Source organism: Larimichthys crocea, chromosome VII (genome assembly GCF_000972845.2).
Source record: "Larimichthys crocea isolate SSNF chromosome VII, L_crocea_2.0, whole genome shotgun sequence".
In the NCBI taxonomy this organism is placed as follows: Eukaryota; Metazoa; Chordata; class Actinopteri; family Sciaenidae; genus Larimichthys; species Larimichthys crocea.
The window spans coordinates 16,802,190-16,820,687 of NC_040017.1; the positions used below are offsets into that span (position 1 = coordinate 16,802,190).

Sequence of the window (18,498 nt, forward strand, 5' to 3'; positions counted from 1 at the left end):
CGTTACAGCACCCGCAGCCGGTGGTGAGTTAGGTCAACTTTGGTTAATATTCAGCGGTTATTAAGTTGTTTTTATTATTTAAAACAGAACACAAAGCGAGTCATGTAGCGTTTAATTAAGTTTCAGCTCAAATACTGTAATGTAGCCACAGGTTTACCGTGACATGGTTGCGTATCCACGGGGAGGCGTCAGTGAACGCATCACAATTAAAAAAGCTACTTTCAGGTGAGGGTGTTTGTTTTACTCACCTGATCAAATCCAAGAAGGAGTCTATGACTTCTTTGGGGACAGGCATGTCTTTGCCCGTTTCTGCAAGCACCGGTTTAGTTGCCACGGAGCCCGGGTTCACGATGAAAGCCATCACGACCCCGATGGACGATGCGATTAACGTGGTGACCAAGAAGAAGAGCATAGCCCAGCCGCCGAGTTTGCCCAGGGCTTTGGGGTCAATGCTGGCCGCCCCGGACACCAGACTGCACACAACCAGAGGGATGATGATCATCTTCAACAGCCGGATGAGGATCTCGCCCGGGAAGCCGATGTAGATTATCTGGGTTTTGGTGAGCTCCGCATTGCGCACACCGAGTCCAATAAAAACGCCGACGATGACCCCGGCCACGGTGAGGATCACCAGTAAGTTGGCCATCACTATCTTCTTCACACGCTGGGACAGAGGCTGAGGGCTGCTGATCCTGGGGCTGCTCAGTCCGTTTGCCAGCGGCTCCCCGTTGGATGATTTCCCTTCCTCTATGTCCATCTTTTCTGCCATTGTGCGCGTTTAAAAAAGTTACCCTGAAATCACCCAAAGAGAGTGAGTACTCTGCTCAAAAACTACTCTTAATGTGGCGGAAGTTAGTTGTAATAGCACCGGCACTGTCACACCAGACTGTCTGCTTTCTTTTAACTTCACACAAGGCGCGCCTCAGCCGCGCAGCCTGTATATAAACAGTGTGTGACGTAGCTGGGCGTGGTTTACGCACAGGAAATGGAGATTGCCATCATGTAATGGCATTTTGATTTGCGTCATATGTGCCAGTAACTGTGCCTTACTGTCCAAATATGGCACGTGTGTTATTATTTACATCCTCTCATGAAATTATATTTTAAAAAAGTAGTGTAATCAAGTCAAGTTTATTGTCAGTGCTGCTATATGTACAGGACATACAGAGAAATTGCGTTTCCCTCTTATCCCAGTGCAAACAGCACTAAACATGAAATATATAAGTGAAGATGTAAAAATATAAAATAAAAATATAGATATAAAAATATATACAAGCTAAAAGACATCCGAGAATAGATATCTATTTACTATATTAATATATATATATATATATATATATCCCCCCAAACTTGTTCTTGACTTTTTAAACACATAAATGACAGCTATAAGAAAGCAAGTATCAAGTTTCTCATTATCACGAAACTCAGATAAAAACAAATAATGTACAAGACACTTGTGTATAAATATATAAACAAACAATAATAATAATAATTTTTAAAAAAAAAAATAAAAAATAAAATAAAAAAGCAGGTCACCTATGAGGAGTTAGACAGCTACATAGATGGCTGTTGTTAACGGCACATTATAGAGAACAATCACACACAACTGTGCGAAGCATGACATTAAAAACAGATCAGACAATGTACAAGAGATTGTTTGTCAGTCCGGGATGTTAGGAAAAGTCCATTTATTCGCATACTCAAAAAATGGTCCCCATGTTGAGAATAGTGTAATATAGTATATGTAGAAGTATGTAGTATAGTGTAGTAAAGTAACTCAAGTAACTTCTACAAATGTACATTATTTAAAAAATGTTTTTAGTTGCCACATTTAAAAGGTTGTGATAGTGATCACAAAATAGAAATGTTTTTCAAATCAGATTCAGTTTTATAAATTTATATTCACACTGAGGCACTGTGACACATTTGCTGAGGCAATAATCGTGTCTATTTCTCTACATGCTTGTGGGGTTGTAGAGTACATCTTGAACAGCAGATGTTTTTAAAATAGAATAAATAATTTTGCCTCCCCAGCATGCCTATAGATGTAGCATTTTGGATATAAATACTGTAATTGCACGTGGAACCACAAGCACGTGTTCAGCCAGCGATGAGTTGAGATGTGAAACTGCAGCCAACTATTGCATCACGTATCGAAAACCACACCTGCTTGAAAATCCCCATGAGGGTGAATGCAAATCATGAAGCTGAATGAGAATATTAAAAGTTTTGATCTACGAAAAATGACAAGGGGAAACTACAGCCAATGTAAAAACTAAATTGAGACAACTCCCTTTCATTAGAGTAGCTGGCAAACTGTGTTGCATTGTCATGGAGTGCAGAGGTAGAAGCTGTGCCTATACAGCTGTGGGGACTGCCACTGGACTTTGATGTGACCTCCCTCCTCTCCGTGTTTATATGCTCTCCCCTCAAGTACCCGTTCAACAAAGAATATCATTATTGTTGTAGTTACAGCATCAAAGTGTAATGCATGTGGAGCCACAAGCACAGCAGTGACATTAATTTAACCTCTGGGATGTTTGGGTGACAAAGAATGGAGAGGAGCAGGGCTTCCTTCGCATAATTCAATTCAACTTTATATGGTGCTGTAATAGTAAATTTAATAAATCACTAGAGATGCACAAGCTCCCCCATCCTTATCATAAGATACCAGATCCCTTTGTCTTTGTAACTTGTGATGCCTAGATTCAACTTTGCAATTGTAGTAGTAAATTCAATCAACCACTACAGACGTACAACACCACCCCCCTTCTCAAGACAAGATACCAGGTCCTTTTGTCTTTGTAATGTAATAGTAAATTCAATCAACGAACAAAAGGGTGTGGAAACACTTCCTTAAGGGGGCGTCTCCTGCAGTGCAGTGGACAAAGAGGTGTGAGAGGAGTGGCCCTCAGGTATAAATATCTAGATGTCCCCATATTCTGGGTCTTTTCTCCAACCTTTACCGCTCGCGTGTTGAACTGACCTTTTCTTTGCAAAGAAAATAAAAACTTGTCGGCCGGCAGAAGTCTTTGTTTCATTCTTCACCAGCAGCAGAGAATTTCCACAACAGGTGCCAAAGACAACAGATACCAGAAGTTATATATTTTCAGATTCAAACTGTGCTCTTCAGTGTATTATTCATCAAGACTCAATAATTCCCACCATGAGCGAGCACTCACCGACAGTGGCAAGGAAAAATTTCTTTTCAAGGGGCTGAAACATTGAAAAGAACCTGGCTCATGCAGAACAGCCATCTGCCTCGACCGACTGAGTTTAGAAAGGGACACAGAGATCTTGTAAACTGTGCTGTGTCCAACCCTCTCATTACTGTAAAGAATAACAGGACATTACAACACCACATCCCTCAACGCATGAGTAAGCATGACTGACCCTGCTAGGTCTGTGTCAAACTGTAACAAGATATTGTCTCTCATTGTTTTAAATACTGAAGCCCACAGTCTGATAGCTTGAAATTTATGTGCAGGGGTCCAAGAAAGCCCAGGGTTAGCTTACACTCAAACAACAATCCAAGCACTCTACGCACAGGGTCCCACTGGTAGAAATTTGTGGGAAAAGCACCTTTAACACCAAAGAATGCCCACAGGACCAGAACCCAGGCTGGTTGGGAGCTGTCCTCTCAGTGCTTAGTTTGTTATCTCAGGCTTGTTCTTTGTTCCCTATGACTGTGTGAATGATTGCAGGAATTGCTGTGATTCTGTGAAATAGTGCATTACTCTGTGAGAAAGGACAACTTCAATGGATAAACCCGCTGGCACATGAGAGCCCAGGGAGTTTTTCTAGAGTAGGCCCCATCTATAAAAACACACAATGCATGCGCATGCGCGCACACACACACACACACAATGGGAATTGTTGAATTCTTCAAAATGCATATCTCTCATGACAAGAACAAAGTAACAATAGGAGTCTCCAATCAGTAATATTGACAACCTACAGAATTCTGTGGATATGAGCACACATTACCATGGTAACAGTCTAACTGACCGCCTAATTTATGTTTCTCTTTATTTGAGAAAAGTCTTTACATTGTACACAGTCTGTGCACATGATAACAGAAACACCTTTATAGGTGAGATGTGTTGGTTAAACTTGTAATGTAATTATACCGTTTGTAGTTTGTTATAGGGATGTATTGGCTCCTACTGTATACTGTTTTTATCTACACATCATTAAAGAGAGTCGGCAGAATGAAATACTTCAACAGCAATTGGATGGATAAGTCAGGAAACTACTGCATTTCCCTTATGTCAACATTAATTTCACCATTTTGTGTTTTTCGTGAAATTTAGTCTTCATGAATATTCACCATTCTCACACAGCAACATTTTCACTCAAATGTTGCTCAAATGTAATGTTTTTCTTCCAGGATGAAAGCTGTAGGAAATCTGACGAATAATGTAATACTCAAAATACACTGTATAGCCTCGAACAGCTGCTGTTTTGGTTGTACACTCCTTTTCTGATGTAACTCATATCGGGTGTACGCAGGTTTAATTGATGTACCACAATAGAAACTGGTTTGGCTCAAGAATGAGCTCAACAATGTTGTTCTGCAAAGCCAACAGGATGTGCGATATACAAGCTTCTATCAAGATAAACTGGAACCTCATTCATTTCCTCCGGTTTGTTTTTTCTGAAGTGTATCCCATGGTAAAAAACAAAACTAAAGGTGCTAAAGGGACTGAAGGGACGTAAACATCACATGACCCAAGAAATTGGGACAAGGAAAAAAGAACATGTCGGACAGCTAAACACACCTGTCTCAGGTATCATGAGAACAACAGGGGAGAGTCAGGGAGACTGACAAAGAAATTAGAAAGGAGGAGACAGAGAGGAAACATAATACCATGCCTTAATGTGCCAGTCCAAAAACTCTTTATCTTTTATAATGTTTAACGTTTATAATGTACTGTTGTCATGTAGCAGGATATGTGCACTGCTTACAGGTTTTCACTGACTGCAGACTGCTTCTTTTTACATCTGCATGTGTTTTAGATTAATTTTAAAGCCCCCTCAGATGATTACAATCCAGAACAATGTGTGTACATAAACTGTACTGGAGACAAGAAAACTGCTGAGTCATGATGAAAATGCATGATAATCCTAACCCATAGAAAATGGGAGAAAAAAAAGGAAGGCTCAGGAATGACTAAGCCAGTCATAATGGCACAGCAAAAACCTACTTACCTGTATTTAGAAATATTTAACTTTTTCTTTTAGGAAAGAACTGAAGAATGTATGAAGCTTTTATTTATTATGCCAGGTTAACATACTGTTTATGGATCTTGATAACTATCACATTTATTTCCCCCATGGAATTAACTGTATTAACTTTGGTGATCCCAAAGTAACACCATCATCAGATAAAACAAAAAGAATTAGCAATTTAAGTTTGAGCTAAACTATGGTGATTAACTATTATATTATACCTATTGTCAATGGAAACATGTAGCATGGCTGTGCCCAAGTAGGTGTGGCTGCAGACCATATACTGTCAATGATCTCTACTTATTTAAACAGCGCATTACAATTTCAAAGCACAATGACCATTTCTAATTCATTTTATCACCCATAGCATGTCTAGTGTCAGCACCACAGTTATCCCTGCAGCCTAGAAGTGATGAGAAGGACCCTAAACCCTGTCTGATCTCACAGAGCCTTATGTGACCAGAAGAGGCCTCCTAAAATTATTTACGGATTTACACTGTGTAATCAGATTCATGTGGCCTGTCTACAGCATCCTCCTGTGTGTGTGTGTCACAGCCTGCCTTTCATAACCAGACAGATTTCATTTATAGGTGAACTACCAGAACCGAACCAATCTCAATAACTTTGTGTTGCTAAACTAAGCAAGTGCACAGTTCAGTTTACTCAGTGCAGTGATCAGCAGTTATGGATGATTGATAAACATTTGTTCATAGTTTGAGTAATTATGGTATTGTTCAAATATATCTTTATTGAAAAAGTTTTCATGTTGTATGCCGATGATTGTTGGAGCAAGACACATGTCTGTGTGTATATGCAAAAAGGATAAATCTATCCATCTTATCTTCAAAACATAAGTCCTTCACACAAACAATAGAAAGTATAGATTTAATTATCTCCTGTCTTATCACTCATCTTATGAATGATTCAGTCAGTGCCATCAGAAAAGCTTTTAAGTTTACAAAGGCCCATTAGCCAGGTTACTCAAATGGTCCTATGCCCTCAGTCTATAAAACTGGAGCATCATGTCTTAAACTGCATCCAGAAGGACAACCCTTTGTCTCTTTAACCCTGCTAGCAAAGGCACACGGAAATACCGCTAGATTTACAGTTATAGGTTAATGTAATTATTAAGACGTTGAAGGCCTGAAGTTTGGTAAGACGGAGTCATCCACACTGTTTCTCACATGACCCTCCCACATTCACGAACAGAGACCATTTTGATTTAATTATCCACAGTGTACATCTGCACGAGGCATCTATTTAGGAGAAACTAGTTTACTGCACCATGTGTTTGAAGGCGGTTTTTGTGACCCACATGTGTTACCTTTAAATGTTTAACCCTACAATACTCCTCCCCTTCCCCTCTTCCATCACAACACAATTTTTCTTTTGGCTTGTTCGGGCTCAGAAGTTTTGTACCCACAGTCAATGTACTCGAGTAAGTGTGACTGGCATGCTTTGGTTATCCTATCTTGTCTGTGAAATTAAGTAGACACTGCTCACACACATCTAGAATACTATGTCATCATACATTCTTGTTGAACTTTCTATTAACTTTCTACAGAAAATCATTTTCCTGGAATATTCAAGGTTTCTTCATCTGATGGAAATATTCTAAAACTGCAAACGGAAGTTATTCTACCTTCCCTATGCCTACCTCACTGTTAGTCATTTGATCTCCCTGCATGCTCAGCATATATCTCTCTCTGTGTCTGTAAATGGTTGAGTAAGTTGCCAAGTGAAGGTCACAGCTGCCTGTTTAGTCCAGGCTGATCAAATACACATCCTGCTTCAGGACACACACCAGCTTTACCTCCATGTGCACACGTCATTACTACATTGTGTATGTGTGTCATTGTGCTTGTGTCCCTGTGTGTATTTGAATAAATGACCTGCTCTTGACTCTATTGGCTAGAATGTGAGATTCTTTCATCCCATAGTCACTGAAGAAAATATTGGATTCATTGTTCACAAGCCACATATCTTGTAATCCATCTGACAATAAAATGACACCCAGGAACACAACTGTTGTCCCCTTATGGCCATACTACAAGTTCGACCCAGGGTTGAGATGCAGGGGAGACATGTATCAGACTCAAGGACACAAACCATGCATAGATCCAGGCTCATGTATTGTCATCTGTACCATGCCAGACTGCAGGGGGAGAGAAAAATCAATACAGTAACAGCTGTCACATACTGCAAAACCTCTCCAGTCTTTTCATTTAGTCATGCCTGGTCAGCCAGTTGCAGCCTAACGTGGAAACATCCTGGTATTTCTTCAGCTATATATATATTATAATTTGAATCTGTCTATCACATGTATTAATTTATGTCTAAGAGCTTTAAGAGATAGTTCTGTAAGTACAATACAGATTTAGGTGTTAAAGTATCTCTAACCATTGGCCAGAAGGTCAAAGGGGGCTGGGGTAATGTCAGAAAGCAGCTCAGTGAATGTGAGTGAGCAGTGCGGGTTGGGAGGGCAGATAACCTGTAGACTAAAAACACATGCAGAACACAGCCTTCCCACAGGACATCTGTAGGGAACATTCAGGTCTAGGCAGTACAAACCAGATTGAGCAAGTGAGGGCTATGATTTGCTGAGACCAACACGCCCTTCTCACCACGCCTCCCCTCTCTTTCTCGGCTCCTTTACCCACAGTCCTGCTTTGGAAGTCATGCGATACTGTACAGCAATGAGGGGCTCAGAATTTTCTCTTTTCACCAGCCCCCGTTTTCTACCTCCTACTCCTGTTCTTGTTCACTAGCTTTCTTTGTGTAGATAAGGACTGGGACCGAAAAACAAAAAGAACCGAGGGAAAAGACAGGATTGTTCTGTCTCTCCTGGCCCCTTTTTCAGTATTCCATGTCAAGAGAGACCCATAAAACACATCTTTTCTGAGAAAGTACCAACTCTGGGGTTAGGGTCTTTCAAAGCATGTATTTATCACTGCAGATGAATCATGCTACAGTGCAGAATTCACAATGCCGACTCATTGTTAGAGTTGAACATCAAACTCAACCGTATTTCTGTTCTCTTCATGTGTAGAGTGCACAATGACTCAGCTTGTTATGAATGATGTTTTGTGTAAATGGGTTGTAGAACACAGAAATGTGTTCTCGCTGTAGTTTGCCCATAAATGTGTGGGCTACTGGAGGGCGGCTAAAACATTTGTCGAGGTAGGACTAGGCTTTGTCTGATCAACATCAGACAACTAAAACTACCAACAAAAAATGACACATTATTTATAACTACATGCATTGGGCGCCATAACTCAATAACTTTACCTGAGAACACTACTCTGTATTCAGTATTCAGTGTTGCCTCAAGCTTGCCAACTGTCATTTCCTGATATGATATGTGATATGTCTTCTCAGCATAACACTGCAGAAAGAGTGAGGTGAGACCAGCTGCATTGTAGCATGAATAACAGATCAGGTTCACTGAGTTCACTTTAGTCAAAGGCTGACGGGTCATCTGTTATTGAACACCCTTACTGATATATGTGAAAATTGTTCACTGCTCCTCATGTTGGCAGAGCAGTGAGGCAGTGGTTAGCACTGTGGCCTCACAGCAAGAATTTTCTGGGTTTGGGCTGGGGCCTTTCTGTGGTTAGGGACATTTCTGTGTGAAGTTTGCGTGTTTGCAACAGTGAACGGAATAAGCGACCGTGGAAAATGAAAAGGTATATGTCATTAAGTTAGGTGTTTATTGAAAGAAAAATACATTTTAGTAATAAAGGGGACTGAGGAGGTAATTTAAAGCATCACATGTCACATGGACATAGACTATCTCTTAACATGTGGTTAATTGAGTGCACTGTGCATGCAGCTGCACATGTACCTGTATGTATTGAGTATGTGAATGCCGGCCTATGTATGTTGCAAGTGCATGAGAAGTAACTGCCTGTAACTGCTCTTGTCGGATAGAGGTCACTCAAATCTATAAACAAGTTTACACAAGATTTGAAAGAGACCTGGAGGTGTGAACACTTTGTTTACTGTTCCTCTTACATAGGTATCTGGGCTGTTGTCCTTCACATGGCCTTGACAAAACACAAAAACACAGAAAAGGTCCCAGAGACATACCTATTTGCATAACAAACCAATGTAATAGCCATCCATCATCTGTAACCGTTTATCCTCATCAGGGTCACAGTGGGGCTCCCAGCTGACTCTGGGCGAGAGGTGGGGTACACCCTGGAAAATTCGCATCACAGGGCACATAGAGACAAACAACCATTCACACTCACACTCTCACCATGCGCAATTTAAAGTCACCAATTAACCTGTTAAGTGCATGTCTTTGCACTGTGGGAGGAAACTGGAGAACCCATGCAGACTCCACAGAGAAAGAGAAAGACAGAGAACCTTCTGTGGGGTGAAAGTACTAACCACTGCACCATCGTGCCTGGCAATTTAACTGGCTAAACCAATATTGCCTAATGGCTGAATGTTGAATGCAGCGTCAAAGCGAAATAACTCTAAACTTCCCTTTTACACAGGATGTAGCTGACCGTGAAGTGAAAATGTGAAGGTCTGAGGTCAGTGCATCAACACCACAGAGAGATTAAAGTATGCACAGTGTATGAGTGTCTTCACTCACATGTTTCTGAAGAGCCGTTTTAAAACACAGAATATGCAACCTCCCAAATCATCTAAAAATCTGTTTTGGCTTCATTTCCCAGCCACGCAGTTTGCCGTTTGGTCAACACCTCATACCAGGAGGAGTTGATGACAGCTTCTTCGTTGCCATAACAACCATGGATCTTTCTGTGTTGAATACATGACCTTAAAAAATCCATTCTAGTCTATAGACCATTGTCACAGCAGCCGAGTCAGGGTGCTGCTCTGGTGTTGGCCCACTGGAAAGGCTCTGCTCCAATAAATGGAATAGAGCTTTAACTAGCAACACTGGAAACACCTGCACTGACTACAACCTATTTCATGTCAAAATGGCTGCTATGAGAAAGTCATTGAGGTTTTATGTTTGATTACCTCCTCTCCTGGATGCCTAATAATAACAATATTTTTCTCATCCTTGCTTATTCCCTTCATAATACCTCAGTGCATGCACATTAAATTTCTCATAAATGTCACTATCATATCTTAGTCCCTTATATTGAGGATGGAAGGCTGTAAACTTGTATCCGATGCCAAGTACTGAGTCAGTTTAATATGATTTCATTAGTCAGTGCTATTAAAGGATTCTTCTCTAAATGAAAACACAGTTGGGGATCTTTGTGCTGACATGCTAAACAAACACTAGTGATCATGTTCCCAGTAATGAACTGAAGGCTTGATTCGCCCCATGCTTTTTTCCCACTGTTACAGAGAGTACAGTTTCATGTAAAATGAAAAGAAAATCTCTTAATCTCCACCCCCTCCATCTCCAGAATTACCTCTCTTCCTCCCCCCATATATTTCACTTCCTCTCTCCCCTCCCCGACTCTCATTCTCTCCTCTCCCTCTTAGTGTATGAACTCACATGGCAGTCTAATCCCCTTACAGTAGCCGATAATGCCTGCTGGCTCTGCCTGTTAGCCGCAATAGTAGACTGGATGGATGAAACACAGTGCTGCCATGTCAGGTAGATAAACTGCTCCTGCTTCCACTGACACAGTTCCCCTACTGTCAACCAGCAAATGCTAATCACGAGATGACATGAAAATGGTACTCAACTACCTTCAGATCTAGTGTCCACAGTGCAGACTGTGTCTACATTATCTTCTTCCTCTGCTCCAGTTTCTTACTGCCCTAATCCTCCTCTTTTTTTGCCTGTCTTACACAGCAAATAGCTTCTAATCAAACATTGGCTTGGCCTAAGAGTAATCATGAGCTGAACCTCATGCCTTATGGGTCATGACCATTCAACCATAAAGTCATAGTCATAGAATTCATGTAACAGTTCTCAAGACTACTGCTGCAATTAATGTCATTGATTAATCTACCAATCATGTCCTTTGTCTTAAAAAAAAAATCGAAAAATGTCCCTCACGATTTATGTGATGCAAGCTCATTAAATGCCTTGTTTTGTTCAGCCAACAGTCCCAAAACCAAAAATATTTAATGTAAGCCAAAAAAAAAAATAGCTGAAACCACCAAATGACATGATGATGATGATGATTAACCAATTATCAAAATAATTTTGATTATTGCCAGTTATCTATCTGTCCATTAACCAAACGATCAACAGTCCCCCAAGGCCACACCACTACCACGGCTAAGTAATGAGGCCTTTGGCTTGGATTGTTGTGATGTGTACTGTGAAGCAATCTGACAAACCAAACTTCCTCATAGTTACAGTTTATTAACAAGGTCATGTGACTGATGTCAGGTCACATATTTTCTATTTACTGTAATTCAATAGACCCACACCAGTTTAAGTACAACCATTTGTTTGGTTCTTGTTTGTAATCTGATTGTAATCTGACTCTGTGCAAGTTACTTTAACTGGTGTAGACAACATTAATTGGACACACCTGAAGTCAATATGAGTTTTAGCATGCAGAGCTTTATTTCAACATCTGAGAATGTCTGAGACTACACCCACACTGATTTAGTTTGGACAATCCTGGTGGCTTTACTCTGCTCAGCTATTATTACAGTCTTTCAGAGGTAGTTGTATGTGCGACATGGGTATCTCCCACTGCTTTTTTATAAACCAGACCTGAAAGAATCTTGCCTTAGGGTTCGTACAGACAGACGCCAGCACAGGCAGAGCTTGCGGGGCCCAGAAGAGGACGAGGCAGAGGTCAGACAGAGGGGTCAGACAATCTAAGCCTTTGCTGTATTGGAGATGCCCCTGGGATAGGTGCACAGAAACACCCCATCCCGTGAGAACAGTCATGCATGGCTCCCCCGAGACTACAGAGTCACACACACACATCCATGTATAACTTCTGCCTAGCCAACCATCCTTAACTATGTCTGTCATTATATACACACACACACAAATGGATATTAGACATACACAGGGAAGTATGCGAATGCATGCAAAAACATGCACACCCACATTGGCAAATACATGGATATGTCAGATACATACATCTATTGATTGACTGTAACATACCCAGCCAAGGAGATGGCAACAGCAATTAGAAATCACTTAAATATTCTGAGGTATGCTGAGTACCAGATCCATCACCATGGCAACTACAGATGTGACCTTAGAATAGAGGACATGTTAAAGGAAGAGCTGTGTATTCTGAGCATGAAAGACATAATCCTTCTATTTTACCTCGGACACTGGCAGGGGATAAACAACAAATACTATTCCGTGTTTATGATTTAATTTTTTGGGCTTTTTCTTTTGTCCCTCTGCAGGAGGACATGTTTACGATCTTGGTTGTCCGGGCAGTGTGATGAGAGTCAGTTATAACTAGATGTTTTTGCTCTGTGGTCAGAAGGACATAGTGTTCCTATGACACATGGTTTGGACCAAAGAAAAACAAACAAACTTCACTGTCTCTTGATGTCTCAAACTGAAACCAAAAATACTCAAAATTAAAAGGATTTAAGGAAAAAGAAAATCAGTGAAGTGACGGACAGAATGATGTATTTTAAACCACTGATACAATAACAGGGGCAGACACGTCCCTCGACTAAAAGTGAAAGTCTTTCCAGCTGTTGCCCTTATGTGAATCATTTTCCAAACAATATGTAACCAATGAACGCTCCACCGGAGATGGTAATATTTGTCAACAATACTTCTCATAGCCTGTCATTGTGCCTCTTTTACCTGCCATGGGAAACATATGTAAATGTCAATTTAAGCAATATCACACAGAAACCACCAGAGGCACCATTTTGGAGTGATTCTCATCATCGCTGCCAAAAAGCATTTCCATCTCTGCTGGTAACTACATCATATCCACGCTTTCAGTTATCTGCTGTATTCCTGAAGTCTGAATGTCATGCCCTGTTGTAATTTTCAATTTATATGCTTCCCCTTTGGCCACTTTACAGTGTACACAGACACAGCATATTCTGGCATTGCAATGCTGGCATAATATACAGCTTCACCTTTTTATCCAACTCTCTGATCTTAATATAGTTTTTCTTCTGTGTCTGGATGGTTTTAAATGATGGATCCCATTTATTTACCATCTGACAACGCTGAGGTTTGAATAATCGGTTACATAATGTGTATACATAACCAAAGAATGGACAAAGGTAACATCTGTACAATGTGATGCAAATCAGGGCAATGAATACTGCCTTTGTGAAGCTCAAAGAAGTGAAGCTCTTACAATTTTTGCCATAGTGAGCGGTGCTGTTGTACTGGATTGCAATGTATTGTATGTAAGCCAACCTGATCCTTCATGCATGGGCAAAATAATGTTTGACTGGGAAGAGGAACAAAAGTGTTATACTGTAATAGTGATGGAAAAACAACGTGAATGAAAGACAAATTATGTTTTAAATTATCTGAGGTCTCAATGTGAAACCTAAATGGTGAACGTGTGTCATGGAAGAGGGGAAAACATAATATGATGCACGAATTATGGAAAGCCAGTCAAAAACGGCTAATAACAAAAATGAAAACAAGGCAAAGGATGAAAACACCACAATTAAGAAAAGGAGAGAAGAGAAGTCGACTTCAGATCAAGATGGACTGAAGCATACGAGTAAAGGCATGCCCTCATACAACAAGATCATCTAGGTAAAGTTGAAACCAGACATCAAATTTCCTGAGCGAGTTGTACCTGTTCATAATAACGTGTGTGTGTGTGTGTGTGTGTGTGTGTGTGTGTGTGTGTGTGTGTGTGTGTGTGAGAGAGATCACTTTACACAATGCAAACTAAAATCTAACATCTTGTGAAAACTTAATTGTTGTAACGCACATAAAACACCCAAATTCAAATGTGACATGTGAGGCAAAGCCACCTTAACAGCTTCTTTCCTGACATGATGAATGATTACCACCCCAAGTCTAGACTGATCTTGTGGATTTTAACCAAAAAATAAACACAGATTCTCTTTTCTAGCAGAATGGATCCCACATCTTACAATATACCGCTCAAATTGTCATTTCATGTTTGTCATGTGAATCCACTTGCACTTAAATTTCTTTAAAAAGGAAATACAGAACACCTCAGGAGAACAGGTTATGCAATTATTACACAAGACATAAATGAATATCTGCCTGACATCAACATGTGCACACACACACAAAGTGTTTGAGGAGCAACATTCCTGCTGTTTGTGCTTTGATGTTTTGTTATGGCCACTATTTCCTCGAAAAAGACAAGAATTTCCCTTAACTGCAGCAACTTTAAGTAATGCTATTGGAGCTGGAGTTACTGCAGCTGCTGGCACCAGACTTGCCCTCCAAATGATCCTTGTTAAAGGATTTCAAACTACAATTGAAATCAAAAGCTACTAATGGAGCTGTGTAGTCCTTCTGGAGTCCTTTGATAATGATCAGGTTAACTCTGAAATCTGGGGTCAGATTGAAAATGAGTCAAACCAAAAGCAGGGCTTTTCTTTTTTTTTTTTTTTTTTTTTGATGACTAAGTGTCCAAAATGACCAAATAATGAAAAAAAGAACCAAAGCTAGTTATATTGAAACTTACAAAAAGGAAGGAAAATATTTTCACATTTCTAAACTTAGAAGATTAGTGCAGAAGACGGAAAGAGTGATATAAAACCTGCAGAGCTTTGAACAGAGTGAGAATCCAGGTCCACACAGTGAAGCAAAAGTCACTGTGCATACCCAGAGTGAACTATACCTATAACCTATAACTATTTATAGTAAGAGAAATAGTTTGGAAGGATTGCATCATTGAGACTAGAGTGCAAAAATAAAATGTAAGACCCCAATAAAGAGAAATATTTAGACGGGATGTTAAAAATATCATGTATGTCCAAACAGGTGCTGTGTTTCCATTATATTAGTGTTTGCTTTTCTCTTTCAAGGAACTGAAATAACTGTGGTGAGGAAGTTAAGGCCCCTTTAAGTGTTGTGCTATGTAATTACAGGTTTACATTGCATCATTTTGCTGTAACGAAGTTTCCTCTTAGTGTTTTAGTATAATGATTTTGGAGGCCATGGGGCCTTTTTGTCAAGAGGATATTTCTGGTGTGCAACTTTGGTTTAGTGTTTATGTGTTGATTATGTTATGAGTTTATTGCTTTGTCTAACTGCACAGATACTGCACTTTGATGCCCATTCTGAGCTAAACATGACTTTTGGGTACAGAGGTTCACCTTTGCTTATATTGACCATACTCATCACAAGAAAGTGCATTTTGAGGTGAATACTCATTTTTACTCATTTTGGTATCAATCAGAAAAGTTCAGAACGCTGGAGGTTTAGGTTAGAGGTTGTCATCAACTCCATTTTCATTTCCAACCAAAATCTATTAAAGTCTATTTAATGAATCTCATTTTAAATAGCTCCTCAGGTTCCAAGGCTGCTGGATGGGGACATTTGAGCTGGTAAGATGGGTAGGAGCTGTTGGAAGCAATAGATTATTGTGCTTAAGGTATTATGTTGATGGAATAGCCATTCTTCCATAATGGGTATATCAGTGAAAGGCTGAGTGATATTTTCATACTGAATTATTATTATGGAGGGTGTTGTGGCCAACCTCAGTAGACAGTATACCACACCATTACAGCAGCACACAAGAATGGTTCCATTAAGCTCTTGGTCTCTATAAAGTATGCTGGCCTATGTGCTTCCTCCTGTCTCATTCTTGCAATAGCTGACATCCACTTTGCATCATTTTCTTTTGGTTTTAATCTTGAGGGCGGTAATGCTAAAGATTCGGGGCAGATATGAATCATTTCCTGTTGCATTGCCGCCAAGTTATTTTTTATAAAAACACAGCGACACACTTGGCTATGGCGCAAAAAAGTTTGATACTTGAAACTGTTTCAAATGTCAGAGTGTGATATTTAGAAGGAACTGTTCAACATTTGTGTTTGCTTTTAACTAGTACAACAACTGCAACACTGTAGGGGAAAATAATCACAAAGAAATTCGAATAACATCAAAACTTCTGAGGATTTCTTTTTAAAAATGTAACCGAGCCACTTCAGACGGAAAGTGACTGGACACAAAAATGTTTTTAGATGAAAAAAAAAAATCATAGATGACACAAATAGTCTGAAATGGACAAATAAGGAGGAAAATATGGACAAAGACAGCCCAAATGAGACATATCGGAACAAAAAGAAAGGAAAATGTTTTTTTTGGAAAATACTGTGTAAGATTATGAAACATCTCTAAAATAAATAATTGCTTGAAACAGTCAAGCTACAAAAAAAAGAAGAGCAAACAAGACATTTTGAAACTTAGGAAACAAAAATATAACTTTGGAGGACTGGTGCAGGAGCATGTGGGAATTATGCAAAACCTGCACTCACTGAACCAGCAATAACCAGTTGCATAGCACAGTCATATGTCTAGTTTGGAAGGATTGTATCATTGTGCCTAGACTACAAAAATACAATCTGAACCCCCAGTGAAGAGAAACATTTACTTCCATGATGCTGTGCTTGTTGACAGTCAGGACAAGATGTCAAAAATATATTCTTGACCAAGCATGTGCAGACTGTGTTTCCATTATGTGAGGGCACATGCTTTTAGACAGCACCTGCTATTATGTGCTGGGTGTGTTTTCAGAGCTGTGTGTGCCTGTGTGAGGGAGAAATTATGAGCAAAGTTTACGTCATGTCAAACTCCACAGAGTGCCATCACATCATAGAGACGTTTCGTGTTACATTCTGACCTCTTGTGGTTACACCTGACACTACAAGAAGAATTAGGCCTTAACTGCAATGAAAAAAATAATCCACAAGGTGGAGAGAGATTACTGCCACAAAAAGACACTTCCCATGTAGCTGTTATGTATAATCTGAGCATTGGCAGAACAGGAGCAAGGGTTTAATACTTTGCTGACCTCACTGTTTATATAAAAGAAAAAGCACCAAGGCACTCGTCTAAGAAGCCAGGCACATAATCATTATGATTTTTAGTCAGTACAGGGTAGATTTTGATTGCACAAAATGATGGACAATCAGCCATAATCTGGCTGTTTATTGAACCTCAGTATTTTTTTAAGTACAGACAGAAACGTGTCCATGGCACATGTAAAATATAAAATACTTAAGGTGGGCATTGCCTGTACTGTATAGATTCATATTTAATCTAAAATGAAATGGAAAAAAAGTAGATAAACATCCTGAGAATTCAAAACAATTAAGGTATCGCCAAAACTGTTTTAAAATATATACTAACTACACACAAAGGGCCACACTGTACAGGAACTAAAAGGAGAAATAAACAGTAGTATATTAGTCTCGCAGGTGACGTTTGAATTCCCCTTGGAGTTTGATAAAGTGTCTTGTAAAGTTCAGATTTCCGGTCAGGCTCCAGGAGTGTGCAAAGCAGGGGAGGAAGTTGAAAGCATGCTCCCAAACAGCAGCTCAATCCCAACCTGCACCGCCTCAATGTGTGTGTTAAGAGAGTTCTCCAACACGGTGCACGGTCTTGTGCTACAGGACTACGTCCCACTGTGGGAATTCACCACATTGAGATAATTTATGTTTACTTGTTTATGTGTGTACATACACTAACGAAACACCATCTGTGCCATGTGTTTTGAGACCCGGAGTCTGTTGTGTTGATACCGGTGTCATGAGGGTGATAACTGAAAAGGTCAGGGTGACATGCACGTAAAATCTTGTGTGTGACAGTGTGTGTCCCCACATTTGTGTGTACGGATTAAACAAAGTAGACTGTCTTTGCTCTTATTGTCTGTGGTCTCACAGTCCTAAAAGCTTCAGTATAATAAAAAATAAATTGAATGTTGCTATAACACTGATTACTTTATTTACTAGTTTTGATTAATCAAATCATAATCATTCAGACAGTAAAAAGTAGTAAAATATTGAAATGTAGTCTGAGCTGTCAACCTCTAATTAATTGTTTGCCAAAGCCAAAATAACAATTAAAGCATATGTTTAGAATTTGTGCTTAATAAATCACCCAGACATTTAATCGGTTATTATAATGGTTGATGATTATTTTCCTTTCAGTTCTTCTTCAGTTCAGTGCATGGTTCAGTCTGCTGCTCTCCTCAATCCTGTTTCCAGCAAACAAGCTCTTATATACACACTATGCTGAAATACCTGCTGACAAAATTTGTTTAGCAACTGGGTGGCTAGTGGAGAAACATCTGGTTTAGCAACTAAAGACTCAGATATAGTGCTGGTGGACACCAAAACAGAAATAGAAAGGAGCGTTCAAGTGTA

The 18,498-nt window shown here is 39.7% G+C and overlaps 1 protein-coding gene across 2 annotated transcripts in view; it reads right to left on the reverse strand.

Annotated features, from left to right (window-relative positions):
- The window catches only part of slc1a5 (solute carrier family 1 member 5), a 32,246-nt gene extending 31,260 nt beyond the window's left edge, over nt 1-986 (reverse strand). For both annotated transcript variants that reach the window (XR_003462577.1, XM_010729605.3), the window contains exon 1: nt 249-986. Coding sequence is in view for 1 of the 2 variants with exons in the window: in XM_010729605.3 (XP_010727907.1) it covers nt 249-769 (521 nt within the window). In the remaining variant the exon portion in view is untranslated. The remainder of the gene's footprint in view (nt 1-248) is intronic.
- Between the last annotated feature and the right edge of the window lie 17,512 nt (nt 987-18,498).